This window comes from Mus caroli, unplaced genomic scaffold (assembly GCF_978045245.1).
Source record: "Mus caroli unplaced genomic scaffold, Mus_caroli_1 scaffold_12, whole genome shotgun sequence".
Lineage (NCBI taxonomy): Eukaryota > Metazoa > Chordata > Mammalia > Rodentia > Muridae > Mus > Mus caroli.
Genome location: NW_028227267.1, coordinates 98408795 through 98428738, shown reverse-complemented (window position 1 = coordinate 98428738; position 19944 = coordinate 98408795). Strand labels below are relative to the sequence as shown.

Here is a 19944-nt window from a genome sequence, read left to right as displayed (position 1 = left end):
AAAGATAGAAGATACAATTTGCTAAACGCATGAAACTCGAGAAGAATGAAGACCAAAGTGTGGACACTGTGACCCTTCTTAGAATTGGGAACAAAACACCCATGGAAGGAGTTACAGAGACAAAGTTTGGAGCTGTGACGAAAGGATGGACCATCTAGAGACTGCCATATCCAGGGATCCATCCCATAATCAGCTTCCAAAAGCTGACACCATTGCATAAACTAGCAAGATTGTGCTGAAAGGACCCAGATATAGCTGTCTCTTGTGAGACTATGCCGGGGGCCTAGCAAACACAGAAGTGGATGCTCACAGTCAGCTATTGGATGGATCACGGGGCTCCCAATGGAGGAGCTAGAGAAAGTACCCAAGGAGCTAAAGGGATCTGCAACCCTATAGGTGGAACAACATTATGAACTAACCAGTACCCCGGAGCTCTTGACTCTAGCTGCATATGTATCAAAAGATGGCCTAGTCAGCCATCACTGGAAAGAGAGGCCCATTGAACACGCAAACTTTATATACCCCAGTACAGGGGAACGCCAGGGCCAAAAGAATGGGAATGGGTGGGTAGGGAAGTGGGATAACACTTTGTGGAAAACAATTTGGTATTGAAGGATTAAAAACTGCTGAAAATACTAGATAAAATAGTAAGAAACTCACTAATGGTAAAAATTGAGGATGCTAAAAATAGCAATTAGATACATACATACACACATACGTATATACATATATACATTTATATAAATATATCCCTTATTAACAGCATATATTTATAATGTATATGCCTGAAGTAAACTTTTTGTTGTCACTATTAAGGTAGAAATTAAATTTATTTTAATTTGTATTAGTTTGGATTAATGCAGAAATTATTTCTACTCTAATTTGTTTGAGTCAAAACAGCGTTTCTAGTCAACTCTGGATATTTTCCCTTGTAATGATATATATCTTACCAGGCTCATCTTAGCCTGGGGAGAAATAAATAGTAGCTTTTGGAAATCATTTCCAAACACTCAGAGCCAGAGATGCTCATAAGTTGTGGTTAAATACAGAAGACATGTTACAGTGAACAGACTTATAACCAGTCAAAGGTGAGAGACTCAGAGACTGCAGCAGAGTCTCAGCCATACATGAAACATGCCCATCATATCTCCTTCTTCTGAGACCCAGGGAGTACCCAAGAAGAGGGGAAAAAAAAAAGTATCCCAGAAGTGGAAATACTGCAGAGTAGCTGCTCATATGAACACACAACCGCTGTGACAGTATACACAAGACTGGTGCAAGCTGAAGCCAGACAAAATCCAGGCATGGAGTTGGGAGATGGTCATCAAGTCCCACCCTGGCTGAGGAACTACTGGCAATTGATGCTCTTGGAAAGGGAGAGTCTGTTTTCTTCAGGGATGCGACTCCTCGGAGCTTACCCATGCTTCAGTAATCCTACACACATGCACATTCAGGTAGCACTAGACGAACAACGGGATGCAAAGCCAAAAACAAACAACAACAAAGGAAAAGCCATGAAATTAGGAGAGAATAGTGAGGGTAGGAGGAGTCAGAGATGAGAGACTAGGGAAAAGACTTGGTCAAAACACATATGCACGTAAAAATAATAAAAAACAAAAAAATAAACAAAAAAAGCACAAGAGGTACCACCATTAAACATGTTTATTCACATACTTATGGAAGCCCTATTCAACAGGATAGATTCCTAAGTTATTCTGAGCAATGGCTAATCACTAGAAATAAGTAACCTACAACAGGACTTCTTTAAATAGAGCATCTATTTACACTACCTACTCTCGTAACTCTAAACAAAACTCCACATTCTGCACAATGCCATCTAATTCCTCCGCAAGACTGCAGAGCCTTGCATCCACAGATGGGTGCTTTCCTGTCAACCCTTAAGCAGCTAGACTCAGAGCAAAGGCGGTGTTCGATCACACACTTACAGGTATTTTCTCTCCTCTATCTTTTGAACACATAAGAAAACACTTAAATCACACAATTTTTAAATCAAGATCATTTCCTCTCTGCCAACCACTTGACCAGGCCAATTAAGTGAGTTAAATATTACTCAACAAGGATTGTGAGCACATGGGAGAGTGAGGAGGAGAAATGTCCTTTCAACTTCAACTGTGGCCCTGAGAGGGCTTCTCCTGGGTGAAACCACAGAAAGTTGACATTTCTATAAAGCACAACTGGTTTAATTCCAGTCATGTCATATGGAGTGAATTAAGGAATTAATATTCTCAAACAAAGGAGTTTGGACAACTAGCAACACGCTAGCTCCCATGGCCATCTTCCTAACTTATACCTATAGCAAGTTCCGTAGCTTATGCAAACCTAAACTGTCAATGACAGTTTGTGTCATGGCAGCACCAGGAATCAGGCAGATCGAAATCCAGGATCTCTACTTCACAGATGAGGAAAGTCAGGCTCAAGCACTAAAAATCACTTGTAAGTGTGAATAAAACTTGAGCCACTCGTGTGAATGTCCAGGGTGGAAAAGAATCTAACCCCTTCACTTGGAACCTTCGCTGCAAACGGCACCCTTCACAGGGAGAAGAAGCAAAAGCATCTATGCAGCCTGTAGGCCAGGACATACTGACAAAAGAACCCTGTCACACACACACACACACACACACACACAAAGGAAAGAACACATCTAGGTTCCAGTAGTCCACTCCCAGAGTTTCCATGCAGACAGATTCCACAAATATCTGCGGGATAAGAGTCTAGATTGGAATTATCAAGTGCTTTCAAAGAATGTGGGTGGGTTCTCAAGAACATTCTTATAATTTATTTGCTCACTTCTGCAACTCATACTTTCCTCCGGGATTTAATTTTTTTCCCCTCACAGGCCTGCTCTTACCGACAAAGGTCACCTATCTGGTTAACTGTACTAAGCAGCCACTTGGAGACGCAAGCACAAAGCAAACTAGGTGGACCCTATACTGTCATTCAGGGCACCAGCCCATTTAGCGTCTGGTAAACGCAGTCTAGAATATTGCTCACAATGGTACCTACTAACTGAATAGATAGTCAGTGACTCAGATTGACTTAGGTAATGCAATGACTCCACTTGAACCTCAAGGATAAATTAGCTACTCTGACCATCATGTCTTACGGATGGAAGGGATCTTCTATAATGAGGCAATTATATACCAAGTAAGTTATAGTCAGATATAATCAGCTTCTTCTTCAATGATCTACCCATAAAGCAATAACAGACTCATGTTTATTTACTAATTAAAAATAATATATATTACCGGCACGATCTTTAGATATCTAAACCGATAAACCCTTCCTTACTGGCTCACACCATGGAGGTGTCAGCTTGCAGGGATCGAATCTCACTTTGGACTAAGGGCAGAAGGCTGTGACTATAGGGAGCAGGCCTGAAATACTTACTCACACAACAGAACACCATTTTCTAGAGAGGCTCGAAAATCCGTTGTTTCAAAATTCTTCTCAGTTACAGCCTGAAAGACAGATTTGAGTACTAATTAAATGGGGCTAAGAAACAAGGCAAATTTACAATTTTATTGACTAATAAGCATTTAATGTTTAATCTGACGATTTGCACGTAGCACCGAAAGCCATTCTTCATAGGAAATTGTGTACGAGTCTGTGTTACAACTTCTTACTATGAACAAACACACAGAAATCGCAAGTGTTTCCTCGAGTATAATCATTTTGTAGGATGGTAAGCAAAAGTTACAGAGGCTATGAATTTCAAAAGTAGCAAGGGTATGCAGGGGGGCTTGAAGGGAGAAAGGGGAAGGGGAGATGATGGAATTATATTATAATTTCAAAAAATAAATAATTTTTAAAAACTAAACTGAATTTCCAGTGTATTTATAAAAGAAACAATGGGTGCTCCACTAAGAGTAAATGCACACAATTATAATATAAACTTGAAATAGCATTTATATATGTGCATCATTGATTACAATTCCACTTTTTAAAAGATTTATTTATTTTATGTACATGAGTACACAGTTACTGTCTTCAGATACACCAGAAAAGGGTATCAGATCCCATTACAGATGTTTGTGAGCCACCATGTAGTTGCTGGGAATTGAACTTAGGAACTCTGGAAGAGCAGTCAGTGCTCTTAACCACTGAGCCATCTCTCCAGCTCCTCAATGCCATCTTTAAATTCCTCATTTCATTACAAAACTAAATAGCAGCTACCTCTAACCCCCACCCCCAGACAAGTGTTCAGCAGCTGGCAGCAGGAATACTTGTCCTACCTGCCATTCTGGGGGGAAATACATTTTTTGGAATCGTGAATTTGAAAGTCATGAATCTTGCATCCCAGGTCAGCTAAAGGGATCAGGCACATGATGGTGGAATGTTCTCCACGCTCCACCTAACCCACTGTCGCTGCTGCCTTTGCAGTTCACCTAGAGCTCTTAATTCTGAATCGTTAGATGACAAAACCACAGCCCCCTTTCTACTCAAAGTTACCAGAGCAAAGCATGGTGTTGTGGGTCTATACTCAGGGAGAGAGAGAGGAAAGGAGGGAGGGAGGGAGGGAGAGGGGGAGAGAGAAATTTACTTTGTTGGTTTCATAAGAGCCTGGCCAGGCCGTGATAGCCTCAAACCCAGGAAGAAGGAGAGGGTCCTCCCCACTATAGCAATCACCTGTAGTAGAACCAGACAACTATGCATGAGCTTGATGTCTGTTCCTGCTAGGAACACTGGGCTAAAGATTAACAATAAAAAACAAATAACTCTTCCCACTAGGAGCTCAGTCACGTAAGTAGAGATGTAAAGGCATAGCATTTGGCTTAGATAGAATGATGTACTCCTTTGGGAATTATTTTGAGCAGCCCACCCAAGGATTAGCTCAGATAACCTATGCAACCAATTCCAGATATTCCCCCATAAACAGATCAGAAACGAACTCAAAGTGAGGGTGGACTCACGTAAGGAAAACCCCGCAGCAGCTCACTCTTTAGGAATTCTCCTATCCATGAGATGCTGAACACAGTCAGGATCATTGTCTCTAATGAAAGCTAACCCCTCAGAAGCACAGGACGGCCATGACACTCTCAAGCCAATCTAGACGGGAAGTGGAGGCCTTGAAGAAAGAAAGGCTGTGAGCTGCAAACACCAGGAGACCAATGGATAGAGGTCACCATAGTGCATGGGCCGGTCCAGAGAGCAGTGTGCCAAGAAAGGAGGGAAGGGGTTCGAGTCACACATAGCTAAACTCAACCCCATTTCCACTACCTAAGAGCTATGTGTTCTTAGACACATGAAACCACCTGTCACCCACATCTCTTCATCTGAAACAGGAAAACAAATTACCTGCCCACTCATGTGTAAAGGCTGAGATATTCTACGGTATGGAGTGACAGGACCCAAAGAGTGCACACCTTGTCCATGACATGATTCAATCCTGCATTTACCACTTGTCGGTACTCCAATAATTTAAGACCTAGCCAGACTGGATTATGCCTAGAATACTATTGAATAAAGTTGAGGCACTGAAAATAGAGCTACTCAGAAACTCCACCAACCCAGAGAAGCTGATTTTAAAAGATGATCAAAATGGAGCTAGAAAATTGGCTCAGCGGTTAAGGTACACCAGCTGCTCTTCCTGGAGGATCAGGTTCGATTCCCACCACCCACATGGTGGCTCATAACCATCAGTAACACCAGTGCCAGGGGGTTCCAGTGACCTCTTCTGACCTCTACAGGAACTGCATACACATGGTGAATGAACATGCACACATAATTTGTTAATGAACATAAAAAAATATTACAGAAAGACAAAATTCTTATATGATTTCTGCCCCTTTTCCTATGGCAAAATACTAATGCACTCAATCTTTCATAAATTTAAACAATGATAAAACCATACTTTACTTATATTACACTTATAAAAATATAGCCTGACTATATGAATTAGATGACATTTTTCTATTTATGTATGTATATGTTCATGGGTGTATTGTGTGTGTATGTGTGTGTGTGTGTGTGTGTGTGTCCACTCATGCCAGAGGAGAGTGTCAGGTCTCCAACAGTTAGGCTTTCAGGTAATTAGGAGCTGAGTGATATGAGTGCTGAGAGTATAACTCAGGTCCCCTCGCGGAGTATCAAGAGCTCTCAACTGTTGAGCCATGTCACGAGCCCCCCCCCCCCCGTCAAAGATTTTTAATAATAATCTGTATGTCGAGGACATGGAAATCTAGCAGGCTCAGTAACTAAAGAAGGCCAGCATCCCCAAAGCCAGTTTATTTTGTGTATCAGAAGTCTTAAAGCTGGAGCCAGACAGATAGCTCAGTGGGTAGAGGTGATTGCAGCCAAGCCTGATGACTGGAGTCTGATGCCTAGAACCCACATGGTGGAAAGAGAGAACCCACTCCCACAGCTGTCCTCGAAGCTTTACATGCAGGCCATTATAGTATGCATAAAGAACACATGCCCCGCAACCCCCCCACACACACACACACAATCTTAAACGTCTGAAGACTGTACAGCCTCAGACCAGAGTGAGCAGACCTAGGAACTTACACTAAGACAAAACCACACAGGACATACAAAACAAGTTGTATGATATCATAATAATAAATGACAGTTGCAAACATCTTAAATTACCCAGCAATAGGAGATTGGTTAGAACATGATAGATAACATATAAATAAACACACCAGGAAAGATACACAAAATTTCAACTCATATAATAAAGGTAGATTTATCTCTTGAAAATAATCCTTAAAACGTTTTCTATAATTCTATAAGAAAGCATCGTACAAATAGAGCAGAACGAGACCAATAACAACTATTCATAAGTGGTGGAATAAGAGCTATTTTAGGTTTTATTTGCTTTATATCTTTAACAATCACCGGTGTCTGTAATGAACAAATTAATTTTGAAGGAGCAATTGTCAACAGAAGTTGGACTCTATCAGGCATAGGCAAATTCCTGGGTTTCCTACATGTCACAGAAGATGGCAGAGGAAGGCACCAGTTGTTACAATGGGTAGTTTCTCAATATCTATGTAGCTCATTAACTCAGTCCTCCCCTTCCTCCTCCTCCTCCTCCTCTTCTTCCTATTTTACCACTAAGAAATGTGAAGCACAGAAGCTGAACTTTGCAAAAAAGCATCCCAACACAACAGTCTCTAAAACCCAACAGCAGCTCCTGGGCGTACAGTGAGAGTGACAGGTGCATCAGATGGTGAAGTGGTGGGCAGATATAAACAATGAGTAATTCACTGTGTTCCAGCTACTTAGACTTTAGAAGTCTAAATTAATGTACGTCACCATTATGCCTTCAAAAATCAATTCCTACGTGTTGAAAGCATAAAGAGCAACTCAGATTTTTACTTTAAAGTTTTTAATCATGGAGTTGTGGAGATGGCTCAGGGAGTAAGAGACCTGACTCGTCTTCCGAAGGTCCTGAGTTCAAATCCCAGCAACCACCTGTAATGAGATCTGATGCCCTCTTCTGGCGAGTCTGAAGTCAGCTATAGTGCACTTATGTATAATAATAAATAAATCTTTGGGCCAGAGCAAGCAGGGACTGAGTGAGCAGAGTTAACCAGAGCCAGGGGGGCCGACCAGAGTGAGTGGGGTTGACTGGAGCAAGCAGAGGTCCTAAAAAAAAAAAAAATTCAACTCCTAACAACCACATGAAGGCTCACAACCATCTGTACAACAACAGTGTACTCACATGCATAAAATTAATAAATAAATCTTTAAAAAAATAAAGGTTTTAATCGTCTGACTTCAACAAGATGCATTGTCCTAACACAAATTGAGTGCATGTGTGCATGTGTGTGTGCGTGCGTGCGCCCGCCCACGCACATGTGTGTTTGTGTGTATGTATGCGTGTGTGTGTGTGTGTGTGTGTGTGTGTGTGTGTGTGTATGAGAGAGAATGAAAATAAAATGCTGATACAAGAAGATTTTATACAATGAGAATTCTTTTTGAATACTTGATCCTTCTCTAAGTATTTTATGACTATTAGAAAAGGCAGTGGACGTGCACACCTTTAATCCCAGTACTCGGGAGGCAGAAGCAGGTGGAGTTCAAGGTCAGCTTGGTGTACACAGTTTCAGGACAGCCAGGACTACATAGAGAAACCCTGTCTCAAGCCCCCCCCACCCAAAAAAATGGAAAAAGAAGGAAGGAAAGCTTGCATAATATACACACACACACACACACACACACACACACATATATATATATATATATATATATGTTATGAACTGGTTACCCTGTCTCAGAAACCCCCCCAAAAAAAGGAAAAACAAGGAAGGAAAGAAAGCTTGCATTATATATATGCGTGTGTGTGTGTATATATATGTTATATATATACTGTTATATATATATAAAACCAGTATATAGCATATATATATATATATATATATATATATATGTGCTATGTACTGGTTACCTGGTTACCCTATCTCAGAAACCCAAAGAAAACTGACTGACTTTTAAAATAGCAATTTGTACAACCATATAAAAGTAAAGTCAGCTATAACCCTGCCTAAAGAACTAAAGCAAAATGATACAAAACTGTGAGTTTTCAAACAAAGGAAAGCAGACATTTACAGTAAGAATTTCTTTCAATACAAGAGACCACCTGAGCTGCATTCCTTAAATTCACTTTCCAACATCTACAGGTGCCCAAGTAAAGCCAGGTCAGAATTCTGACACCCATGAGCCTGTGTTCCAACTCCCGACTGTAGATACCGCTTCCCTGTTTGAGCTCATCTGTGAAATGGAAACTGAAGGTATCCATGTGTCCTGTGGAGTCAGGCTGAGAATTAAATAAGATGATACACAAGATATCCACAGCCTTCATCTGGTTCAGCAGTCCCACATAGCTATTACTGCAGTTGCTAGCCAGCCAGAGAGCCTTCCACAGTAGAGAAAAAGCTTTCTCAGAGAAAATGAGTGTCTAATTTGCAAGGTATTAACATAATATTCCTTACTTAAAGAAAGAATCTGACTCCAAAGCTACTAAATCAATTCCGTATCTGGAAACATTGTAAAAATTATAATGATCTATAAAACATCTCATAGCATGGTGAAGGCAGTTTGTTTCTAAAAATTAAATTATACTTTCAAATGAGATTCCATCGTTACATTAGGAAAAAAAAATATTTGGAAGAAATTAGAGTTCTGAAAAAAAAAAAAAAAAAAACCTGTGTGGCAGTTTTAGTCGTTTGGGTCTTCAAAGATTGTGAACCTTACTCATTAGTAAGCTATTTAAGGTGTGATACATTTTACGTAATGAGGCTGTGATTCATAGGATTAAGTAAATAGAGACCACAGGCTTTCCACTTAAGTTATCAAAAGTCAAAACAAACAGGCGTGATCCCCTTGTGGCTAGCCACACCTTCCATTCTGTACAATCTCTCTCTGTCTTTCTCTCTCTCTGTCTTTCTCTCTCTCTCTCCCTCTCTCTCTCTCTGTCTCTGTCTCTCTGTCTCTGTCTCTGTCTCTGTCTGTCTCTCTCTCTCTCTCTCTCTCTCTCTCTCTCTCGCTCTCAAGTCAATATCACCTTAAATAATTTGAGGCCATATTCATTCAAAGACAGGGCTTAAACTCAGACCCGTCTCACATCACACCACATGGTCCTGATTAAATGACAGCTCAAACACCTGATTATCAAAAGGAAAGAAATACATGCGCTCTCACTTCTTCACAGCGCACAAAAGATGCCTGAAAACATTTAGCCTGCTTTAGAGCACAAGGGCACCCAGTCTAGCCCAGGCTCCTCCTTCTTGCAGGATGGCATGTGTCCTCATGTGCTGTGTGGCCATCCTGCTGGAAGGAAGCCACGATGTCACAGATCCAAGCTGGGGCTCCTGGGTGAGATGCCTGCTGAAAGTCATAATTAAGCTAATGGAGTAGAGGAGGGACAGAGCTGGCGCCAGGACACGCTCTGCACAGCACTGCTGAGAAACCTGTCTAACAACCTGTAGCCTCCAAAGCCATTAATAGGGAGTTTTTAAAGGGCAAATCTTGTGGAAGAAAATATTAGCTAATGACAGAGGCAGCAACTGTCAAGTTCGTAAGCATTCAAAACCAGCATTATTTTGTCACGAAATGTCTAAATTCAACAAATTTACCTTTTGAAACCTTTCTAGTCTGGCTGATGGGCTTAGTCTAATCCTTTCCGTGAATAAGATTTCTCGCCAAATTTGAGCAACAACTTGCCCCAAAGTTTCATAGCTGAGTTCTAATTCTGACCATATGAACCGTAGAACTTAAACTCAAACATTCTAGAAACTTTTCAAAGACGATTTCATGTCTGTCTGGTTATCTGCAAAACACCCACTAAATGCCCGGCAGCAAGCTCATACCTTAAGACCTCTCACATCATCTTATGATGCCATTGAAAAGTGTCTACAATCCTGAAGGCTGTCTCTGTATTTTTGTGTAAGTCAAGGCCACAGAAAACAGGGTGTGTATGCATTTGTTTAGAAAGGGAAAGGAGGGGGTCATTTGCTGGCCAACACTAGGCTATGAGCCTCACTTCCGCTAACAGCTGATTACAAATCTTCACCTCACAACTGACTTAGCGGCTACTAGATTATGGTCCTTTAAGATACAATTCCAATGAGCATTTGGCATTGGAAGCCACATGAAACCATTCACAAAAGACAGGTGTGCCTCCATTCTCCATTTGGGTGATAACAGAATGTTTGCATGCAATGAATGACCTCCTAAGGAGATGAGCCCTTCCACAAGAAGAAGCTGCAGGCTACTAGGTACAAAAGGAGCTAACAAGCCTTTCAGTCGCCTCTAGAATTGCAATGAGTCCAACCCCACCCCCCTTTCCATTTTGGAAGCAACCACTGCATATCCCCATGACTCCACAAAACAACTCACTTTCCAGTGACGGTCCAGGAATCATGTCAATCTATTGCTGTTTATAATATAGTAATTTTGACAGATCTCTTTAACTACACATGCCCAAAACTCACAAATACAAGGATGATGGCTCATAGGACACATTAGACAAAAATATAATTCAAATACCTCATACCTCGTTCCTTTTTTAAAGTCAATTTATTTATTGTTGTGTTAGAAAAGCTAACTTTTCCCCCCCAAAAAGATATTTCTTAGCTTGTAAATTATGCTCACAAAGAGCACCTCTCCCTTCCAAAGAAGCAATAGGAATCAGAGATACTTAGATGGGAGGCCCCAAACTCCCTGGACAAGGAAAATAAGCATCCTAATTTCTTCTGACCTTGGTTCCCTCAGTACAAACCAAGCACATTTGATGCCGATCTATTCTCACTCTGTGCTTTGGGGCCCATCACCCTCCCTGCCTTTATGCCTTGAATGTGGAAAGTCTCCCATAGGCTCACATGTTTGAACACATGGTCCTTAGATGATGTTTTTGGAAGTTGTGGACTCTTTAGGAAATGCAGCCTCCCCAGGAGAAGTGATGACTGTGTGAGACCTTTTCATTTGTAGCTTTCCCTGCTTCCTATCTCTGCTTCCAGGTCTACGAAGGTACAAATCAGCAGCCTCAAGCTCCTGCATTGACAGCCTACCACCATGAAGAGAATCCCCTCAGACCATGAGGCAGAATAAATCTCTGCTCCTTTAAGTTGTTCTTCCTTGTCAGAACAAGCAGAAAAGTATACCAATTTGGCTATAACAAGCAGAAAAGTAACCAATATACCCCAGTTTACAAATAAAGAAAAGTTAAGTTACAGAAAATGTACTGACATTGAGACTTGAGTCGGTAAGCTTTGAACATCCAATTTGGTGACCTCTAAGTACAGAGAGGAACCTACCTCCTATGCTTCACACACCCCAGTCCCTACCACAGGCTCTATGTCACTCAGCTTCTCCCTGGCTAAGATGCAGCTGACCCGTGCATGCTCAGCACTCATGGGAAATCCAATTATTCCTCCTAGGACTACATCCAGGCAAGAAGATAAAGCTTTGGGTTACATGAGGTTGATCTCCAGGGGAAGAAGGTGACTTAGGTTTTGGAGAAAGACACAGCTTTCATTCCAAGGCTCACTTAACTCACATAGCCAACAACTCCCACAGGTGAGAAACAAATCCTAGATCTGCCAGTTGCTCAAGAATTAAAAACCAAGGTCTAGGAAAAACACTGGTGTCACGCTGGTGTCCTGGCTTGTTAGGTCAACTTGACATCTGAGAGAAGTCATCTGAGTGGAGGAGACGCTAACTGAGAAAACTCGTCTGGAAGATCAGGCTATAGGGAGACAAATCTAGGAAGCATTTTATTTTTGAACTAGTGACCAATGGGAGAGAGCCCAGCCCATTATGGGTGGGGACACCCCTGGGATGGTGGTCCTGGGGGTTCTTTAAGAAAGCAATGGGAGTAAGCCAGTAAGCAGCATTCCTCCATGGCAGCTACATCAGCCTCTGCGTCCGGGTCCTCTCCTCCTTCCATAACTGTCCTGACTTTCCTCAGTGATAGGCTTGCCTTGAGGTATGAGCAAAATCAACTCATTCCCCCACAACTTGTTTTTGGTCATTGTGTTTCATCACAGCAACAGTAACCACAACTAAGACACTTTGGTGATACACCCTTGGTAGGTGGGAATAACCCTTTAAACGAGAGCTTGTACCATGGTAGACCTGTTAATTTGAAAGTTTTCCTGGACTAGAATCTAGCTTCCCAGGTAAACTGTCTTCTAAATAAACAAATTATTTTGTCCATTTACTGAAAAATTAATAAAAAAATAAACTGTCTTCATTTCCCCTTTAAGAATCTAACCCTGTTTTGAAATGTGTGGGCAAAATGGTATTTTAAGGCTAGGCACCTCTGTGAACTGTGGTTAAGTCTCTGAATTGTAGCATGTGAATTGGTGAAATGATATTGTATATTCAGCAAATAACATAGTTTTGAGGGGCATGATTCCCCAATCACTAGCCTCTATTAAGCTTTGGCATTGTACTACATAATATTCTGGAATGTACCAGAACTATTTCTGCCAATACTAATATCATCTGATAGCAAAACCAAAGCCAACTCACAAGTCTTCCAAGTCTGTGGTCATCAGAATTGCACAGATCACCAATTCTAAACAGAATCCAATGTTTCATGGTGGTCACAAGTCTAAAAATTTTTCCAAAGCCACTGCCCTCTTCAAGACCTTCCTCTAAGAGTGGGTGTAGAAATTACACCTCCCAGTGCAAGTTCCTCAGGCCCGCGGGCCCACACAGGGAAAGAAACAGCAAAACTATGAAAGAGTCTAAACACTTGAGGTCCTCATTCAGTCATTATGGAGCCAAATGCCAGCTAGGCTACATTCCTTGAGCAAAGAAAAGAAGTAAAATAATTTCTGATGCAGGACAAGTTACACCCCAAGCGCCATAATCCACTTTAATCTTATAGTTCAAGCTAATCGCTCTAAGTGGCTGTAGGGATGGAACCCAAAGATAAACACCAATGGGAAGGACTAGACTAAGTGAAACTACAAGACAGGAAGATTCCCTCCAGTGCTGACAGTAGGCATAAATTTGCTTGGGACACAAAAGCCAAGACTACAGGAGCCCTGTTAGCCACAAGTTAAGGTCTCTGAAGACAGCAAACCCCCAAATGTGTTCCTCTTAAACATGTCTATTTTGCTAGCACCTACTACTTATAAAGAATAAATTTTGTCTCCAAACATAGGTCCATACTCCAATTTAAACTGTTGCAAGTGGATAGAAAGTATTCATGAAAAAGTCTCCCCAAAGCCCTGACTAGTGCATGAGTTATTTTTTTCCAGATCAACAAGTTTTTAAGTAGTGGGTATACAAGTCATAAGTGGATGTGAACATCCATTATCAGAATATTTCAAGTATAGTTATAATGCTTAATATAATCATGGGTTTTCAAGAGTCAAAAGATGCTGTTGTTTTGTGCAGAAATGTCTCACACACATGAACAAGTCTCAACAACGACCTGCTTAGCTCCCCGTGAATTCCCGTGAGAATCATCACTGTGGGAAACATTCATTTTCAGAAATGGTGTGGCTACATTACAGTTTCAGATAAAGAGTCACTACTTAGTTCTATATGGACTTCAAATTGAGAGGTCTACCCTTTGGTGACAATGATACAGTTCACTCTTCAGCGTAAGTTTGGCATCGAGTGACAGAGTTCATATGTCTGTGACATAAACATCCCACTCACGATTCTTCATGGATGTCTACTCCTAAGTTTGTCTGTGGCACTGGTCAACAGTGATACAGTTCTTCCGGAATCTACTTGTCAAGCTCCCAGTAGCCAACTCAACAAGGAATTCCAGGAAGCAAGGAGAGAGTTACAATTCTATCCTTACTTTGATCTCAAAGAAAATGAAAACCTTTTTTCCACATGAAATATCAGACACAAACGTTTATATTTATTTAGCCTTGCTCATGCTAACCAAAAGAAGTGGGTGCCACCCAAAAAAAAACTTATCAATGAATGAATAAATTGACTACAATTAAAATCATAGAGTGAAATATTGAAGTGCTGATACACGATACAGCCTGGATGATTCTTGGAAATAAGCAGAAGGAAAGAAGCCAGACAAAAAAGGTCACAGTGTGTCTCTTTTGCATTGTGGGTAACAATTCCACAGAATTAAGATCTCTTCTGTCCATTTATTATCTTTTTCATAACTTCCTTTGTTAGTTTTCAATACAGGAGATCTAAAACAAACCTAAAAGTATAACAAATAGGGCCCCAGCTCTTGGGTATACAAACTCCCACTAGCTGTCTTCTGTGAGTGAACCACACTTCCAACAACAGGACTACGAAGAAATCCCTTCCTCAAGCAACTTACATGCTAAGTTCTTTCCTTTAGAGTCTTTCTGAGCCTTAAGAGATCTCAATCACGTTTCCAGTTCACCTCAAAAGCTTAACTTACTAATTTAAAATATCCTTGACCAAGAACTAGCATTATTTGTCCTTACTAGAGTGATTTGTTTAAAAGTTAGAGAATAATTTTAAACACCATTTTGGAGCTTACTTAAGACATATAATGTACCATATACTTACCCCATAGACATTGATTAATTGGGTTTCTTCCCCAAATACTGATGGCCTTAGGAATCCTTCTTCAGGAAACCCAGTGACCTCCCTTAGCAACGCTGACGCAGTATGCTGAGAATTATAAGTTCTCTTTGAAAATGGAGAACAGTATCCGGACAGCATTACGTCATAACCAAGAGTGCCTGGCCCTGAGTGATGAACAGCCGTGTGGAGGGATGTTCCTGTTGCCCTTTGTCTCTTTGCCTGGTTTGTGAACACCGCCTCATAGACTCATGATGCTCGTTCCATAGGAAGGACTCACTGGTCAACTCTAAACTGAGTGTAGAGACTCGCTGTCTGCAGAGCTAGTGAAACACAGCCAAGTTCCCAGGCCTTTCTCTGATTCAAATGACTTGGGCTGGCCTAGAAGTTCTCCTCTGACTCTGTGTGTCGCTGAGATATGACTACAAGACGAACTGTTTGGATGGGAAGGACTTAGGACCTGCCAAGAAGGCTGGATTCCGCTGGTATGTGTTTGATTTTAAACAGGTACCTCGGGCTTCCTTATGAGAGAACAAATTTGCACCAAACTGTCACCTCTACAGCACTCTTCCTCAGAGGACAAACGAAACAAAGCCTGAAATCCGTCTCTGCTCTTTGCTGCCACTGTCTGGTATGTTCTCAGTACTGCAGGAGTCTAAATATTAATGACTGGATCCAGGCACATTATTAAAAAGAATTTCAACAAAACAGCTCGTTGTGAGGTTTAAAACACAACATAAGGTTGTATTTGGTGAAAGTGAGAAATATTTTTATAATACTACAAAACTGTAGCCTTTACTAAGGATTCAAAGGCTTCTAATGTGTTCCCACGGGAGTATTGTTAGTTCACTCAGATCGATTTTGGCACTTTGTACGTAAAAGTGTGTATATTAAAGAAGAGAATCAGTTTACTTCTAGATCTGCGATCCTCCGTAATTTTAAGAGAAGCCTGACAGATAGCTCAATGCCACGACACTAGCCAAGTATAGGTGAAGGCCTGGCTTCAATCCTCAAGGCTACAAATGTATACGCATTTTTACAGAAAGAAATCCTGACATAAGAAGAGTTCAGATGCCAAACTTAAGACTTCTGAGAGTCTTCTCAGTCCTCTTGACAATTTCCCTCCCCCAACAGGAGACTTTCCTGGGGCTGACACAGAGATCTGCTTCCCCGGCCTAGCATTACCACGTGGCAGGCAGTTCAGATCCTGGGTTGACTATGCATCCGAATTGGGCGGGCCCGTGGCAGGGTGGGGCTGGATGGGAAGCGGAGGGCTTGGTTAATGAGGAAAGCTCTAAGAGGGTGATATGCTTCACCTGGGCTGTAAACAACTCTTTGTGTCAAACGCTGGGGCGGGGTTCACCTGCCTTACAAATGTTTCTCACAGAGGCAAATTGTGTTAGTCATCTAGCTCTGGCCCGTCCTTGGAGGCCATCCTTCTGCCTCAACTTTACTCTGCCAGCTGAGTATGTCATCTAGAAGAATCTTGCCTCACTCCTCACCTCCAACCCGATTGGGTGAACAGTCCTCAGAGAGCCACACACACCTCACTTTCTGTTGAAATCCTAGGATTTACATTTTCTGCATTGCTTAAACTGGAGCCGAGCCTCGGAGGCTCTGTCCTTCCTCGCTGCTACACGGCCACATGCCCCGCCCACTCAGGTTCTAGTCTGCATCTGGCGCAGATATGAACGCAGGCTCCTCCAATCGATGGATGGATGGATGGATGGATGGATGGGTGGAAGGATGGCTCGGCCTTCATCTTTTGTCTCTTGAATACTTTTCAAAAATCTACTTTGTACTCCTTAAAAATAGCCATCTTGCTTTGGCTTTCCCAAAGTCACATCGACCCATAAACTCTGACCTTCCTAAAGGCTCAGTGCTTTCCCTACTCCATTTCCACAGTTCAAACAGCCTCTCTCCACGGTCTCCCCAAAGACCGATGTTCCTGAATCAACCCTTTCCTCCCAGCACCTTCTGAGACCCTGAGTTACTAAGCCAGCAACCCAGAAATTACAATAGCTTTAATTCATCATTCTTAAGGCCACTCTTTTCTGTCCCAGACCAAAAGTTTACTGAAGTCAGGAATCGCCATGAGGTGTCAGGTGATCTTCACGCACCACAGTACGCGTGCAACAGGTGATTGCGATTCACTTTTAAATCTTTTAAGTCCTTAAAAATTTGAATTTGGCTCAGGCGAAACCATTTAAGAGAGACAAAGGCGGAGAGAGACAGGGACAGAAAACCCGGCAATGGTCAGAGAGAGAGCAAAGACCTACAGCAATTTCCCTCCTCCTCAGAAAAGTGGCCATTCTCCTACACCCGGGAACAGAGAACAGAGGCAAAGAATGAAAACTCCGAAGAGCAGCGAAGACAGGAGGGTTGCAGGAGCACATGAAATAATCATCATGCCTCCCCGAGCGGAGCAGATGGCAGCCACAGACAATGGAGCCCCGCGCAGGCAATATGAAAGTTTGATGAATTTCCTAATAGCGGCATGATGAAAGCCCAGAGTCCAGAAATAGCCTAAAAATAGAACAAATGTCAGGGCTGCACAAAGCCTCATAGTGCCCTTCATTATTTACTCGCCTGTATTTGTACAATACGGCAAGTCTGAAAAGCTGTGGAGTCAAAACCTGTAAGAGATGAGAACCATAATAGTTTATATAATGAATATGAATATTATGCTGCTGGACCCTAAGGTACACTGTACTAATTCCAGTACAGTATAATAATAATAATAATAATAATAAGGCTAAGCATGCACCTGACCCACCATTATAACTACATTCACTAAATGATCCCTAGTGCTCACCACCATGATGAGAAGAACTAAACAGTAACAACCCACTGGCAATTCACAATGGGCAGATGGATTTCTACAAGAATATATACTGCATCCTGTGGACTCTAGCTTCTATAAACCAAACAAGATGGTCATCAGTGCTCCATCACTATAGTGAAACCCTAGCGATAGATGATTAACGTATAATGAGGGAAGGCTCACTTTGGATTACCCCATGAGCCCCAGTTGTTTGGGGTGTGGCAAGGCAGCACAAGGAAGGAGCCTATAGTAATGTCAAATTACTCCCCTCACAGTCATGAAGCAAAGAACGTAAAAGAAGGAGTCAGTATGCCAAAATGATTCTCTAAAACCTACCTCTAAAGACCTCTCCAAACACCAGGGTTCTGGTGAGCACATCTTTAACACACAGGCTTCTGAGATCATTCAAGACCTAGTCTAAGCCAAGCATGCTTGCACCTACCTGTAATCCAAGCACTCAGGAGGCTGGGGACAATGGCTTCTAAGCTAGCCTTGTTCCCAAAAACAAAACTGAAGATAGAGGTTGAAGCTGAGTGCTACAAAGCGGTGGTTTCTGGACACAAACGACATGACCACTGCCCTCTCGAACACACTGCAGCTATGGTTACCTGCAGGAGACCTGAGCAAGACTGGCCCATCACCATTTCAGCATGCATGAAGGAGAGGTGTATGAGGCTCAACCTCTCACTGAGGGTCTGGGCTTAAGAAGAAGACGTCACAGGGGTAATGTAGGAAAGAGGGATGGGGGGGGGGGAGATACAGGATGAAAGTGCAGAAAACCCATCACATACACATAATAAAGTGTCAAAAATGTTTGAATTAATCACCTACAAAGATACAAATGATATCAAAAACACTTGGAGATTTCCCAAACTGATGTAAGAGGACAAGAAATCCATCTGAGAATGGTCTGAATATCTGAAGAATCCTGACTTGGGCAAACCACGGCACAGAGCGGAAGGAAGACAGTAGAGAGGAGCTGAGTACTGTGAAGACGAAGCTGTTGAGTTAAGCTAGGGGACAACTCAATCATTTAACGATGCGAAAGACTCTCCAGGATATGACTACAGCCAACTAGAGCACAGAAGAACGTAGCTGAAGTTGAAGCAAAGGTCATGGAATTAGAAGCTTCTAGAACTTCATAGGCCCTCTGGAAGTTGGAAAGACTACAGGCAACACAGAAGCCTTGGATTCTCAAAAAGACAAAGAGTATCTGAGTTGGGTGTGGTAACCCAGGCCTTTGATCCCAGCATCTTGGAGGAAGAGGCTGGAGATATCTGCGAGTTCGAGGCCAGCTTCATCTACATACTGAGTTCCAAGATACCCAGAGCAACATATAAGACACTGCCTCAGTAAATAGATAGATAGATAGATAGATAGATAGATAGATAGATAGATAAAATAAGGAACAAGGTAAATGGGAAGCTTACCTCAATCAATTATTCTAAAATCCAGGGTGGAAGCAGGTGAAGTGGTAACAGGAGCCCAAGTATCAACCAGTCTGACTAAGACCCCTTCACTTGGGTGGCCACTAAGGCTGACACACATTAGCTTGCTGCAAGGACGGCCCCGGGTGAGAGTAAACACATTTAACAGTAAATAATCTGAAATGCTAAGAGCACACAGGCTCTGCATCTATCCCTACACTAAAACAGTCCATTCTTAAGCTAAACCAAACAAGCATCCATTACACAGGACACATCAGAGGGTGAGCGTGATGCCTGACACTCCAAACATGCAGTCTAGGAGCGGGAAGGTCTGCCAGATAGAGCCATAGATATTATCTAAACCAAAAATATTTTTCCCTTGCTATCCTGGTTTGAACTAAGAATTTCTTCCGAGTTATGCACATGCTCAACAACTAAGTTTCACCACCAATAATTAATATCTTAAAGTTTTATTTAAAACAGGCACGGTGGCATACGCCTTTAGTCCCAACACTTGGAAGGCAGAGGCAGGCAGATCTCTAAATTCAAGGCCAGTGGGGTCTACAGAGTGAGTTCCAGGACAGTCAGGGATACACAGAGACATCCGTGGGGGTTGGGGGTGGGGAGAGATTTGTTGAAAGTCTTTTTTCTCAGTAACTGCCTTTCTAAAAATCTGCCAGTTTT

The 19944-nt window shown here is 42.0% G+C and overlaps 1 protein-coding gene across 12 annotated transcripts in view; it reads right to left on the bottom strand.

Moving 5' to 3' along the window:
• The window catches only part of Lmo7 (LIM domain 7), a 211460-nt gene that overhangs the window by 135850 nt on the left and 55666 nt on the right, over positions 1 to 19944 (bottom strand). For all 12 annotated transcript variants that reach the window (XM_085828814.1, XM_085828821.1, XM_085828817.1 and 9 more), the window contains one exon: positions 3409 to 3479. In XM_085828814.1, coding sequence (XP_085684940.1) covers positions 3409 to 3479 — 71 coding nt within the window. Of the gene's footprint in view, positions 1 to 3408; positions 3480 to 19944 lie in introns of those variants that run through there.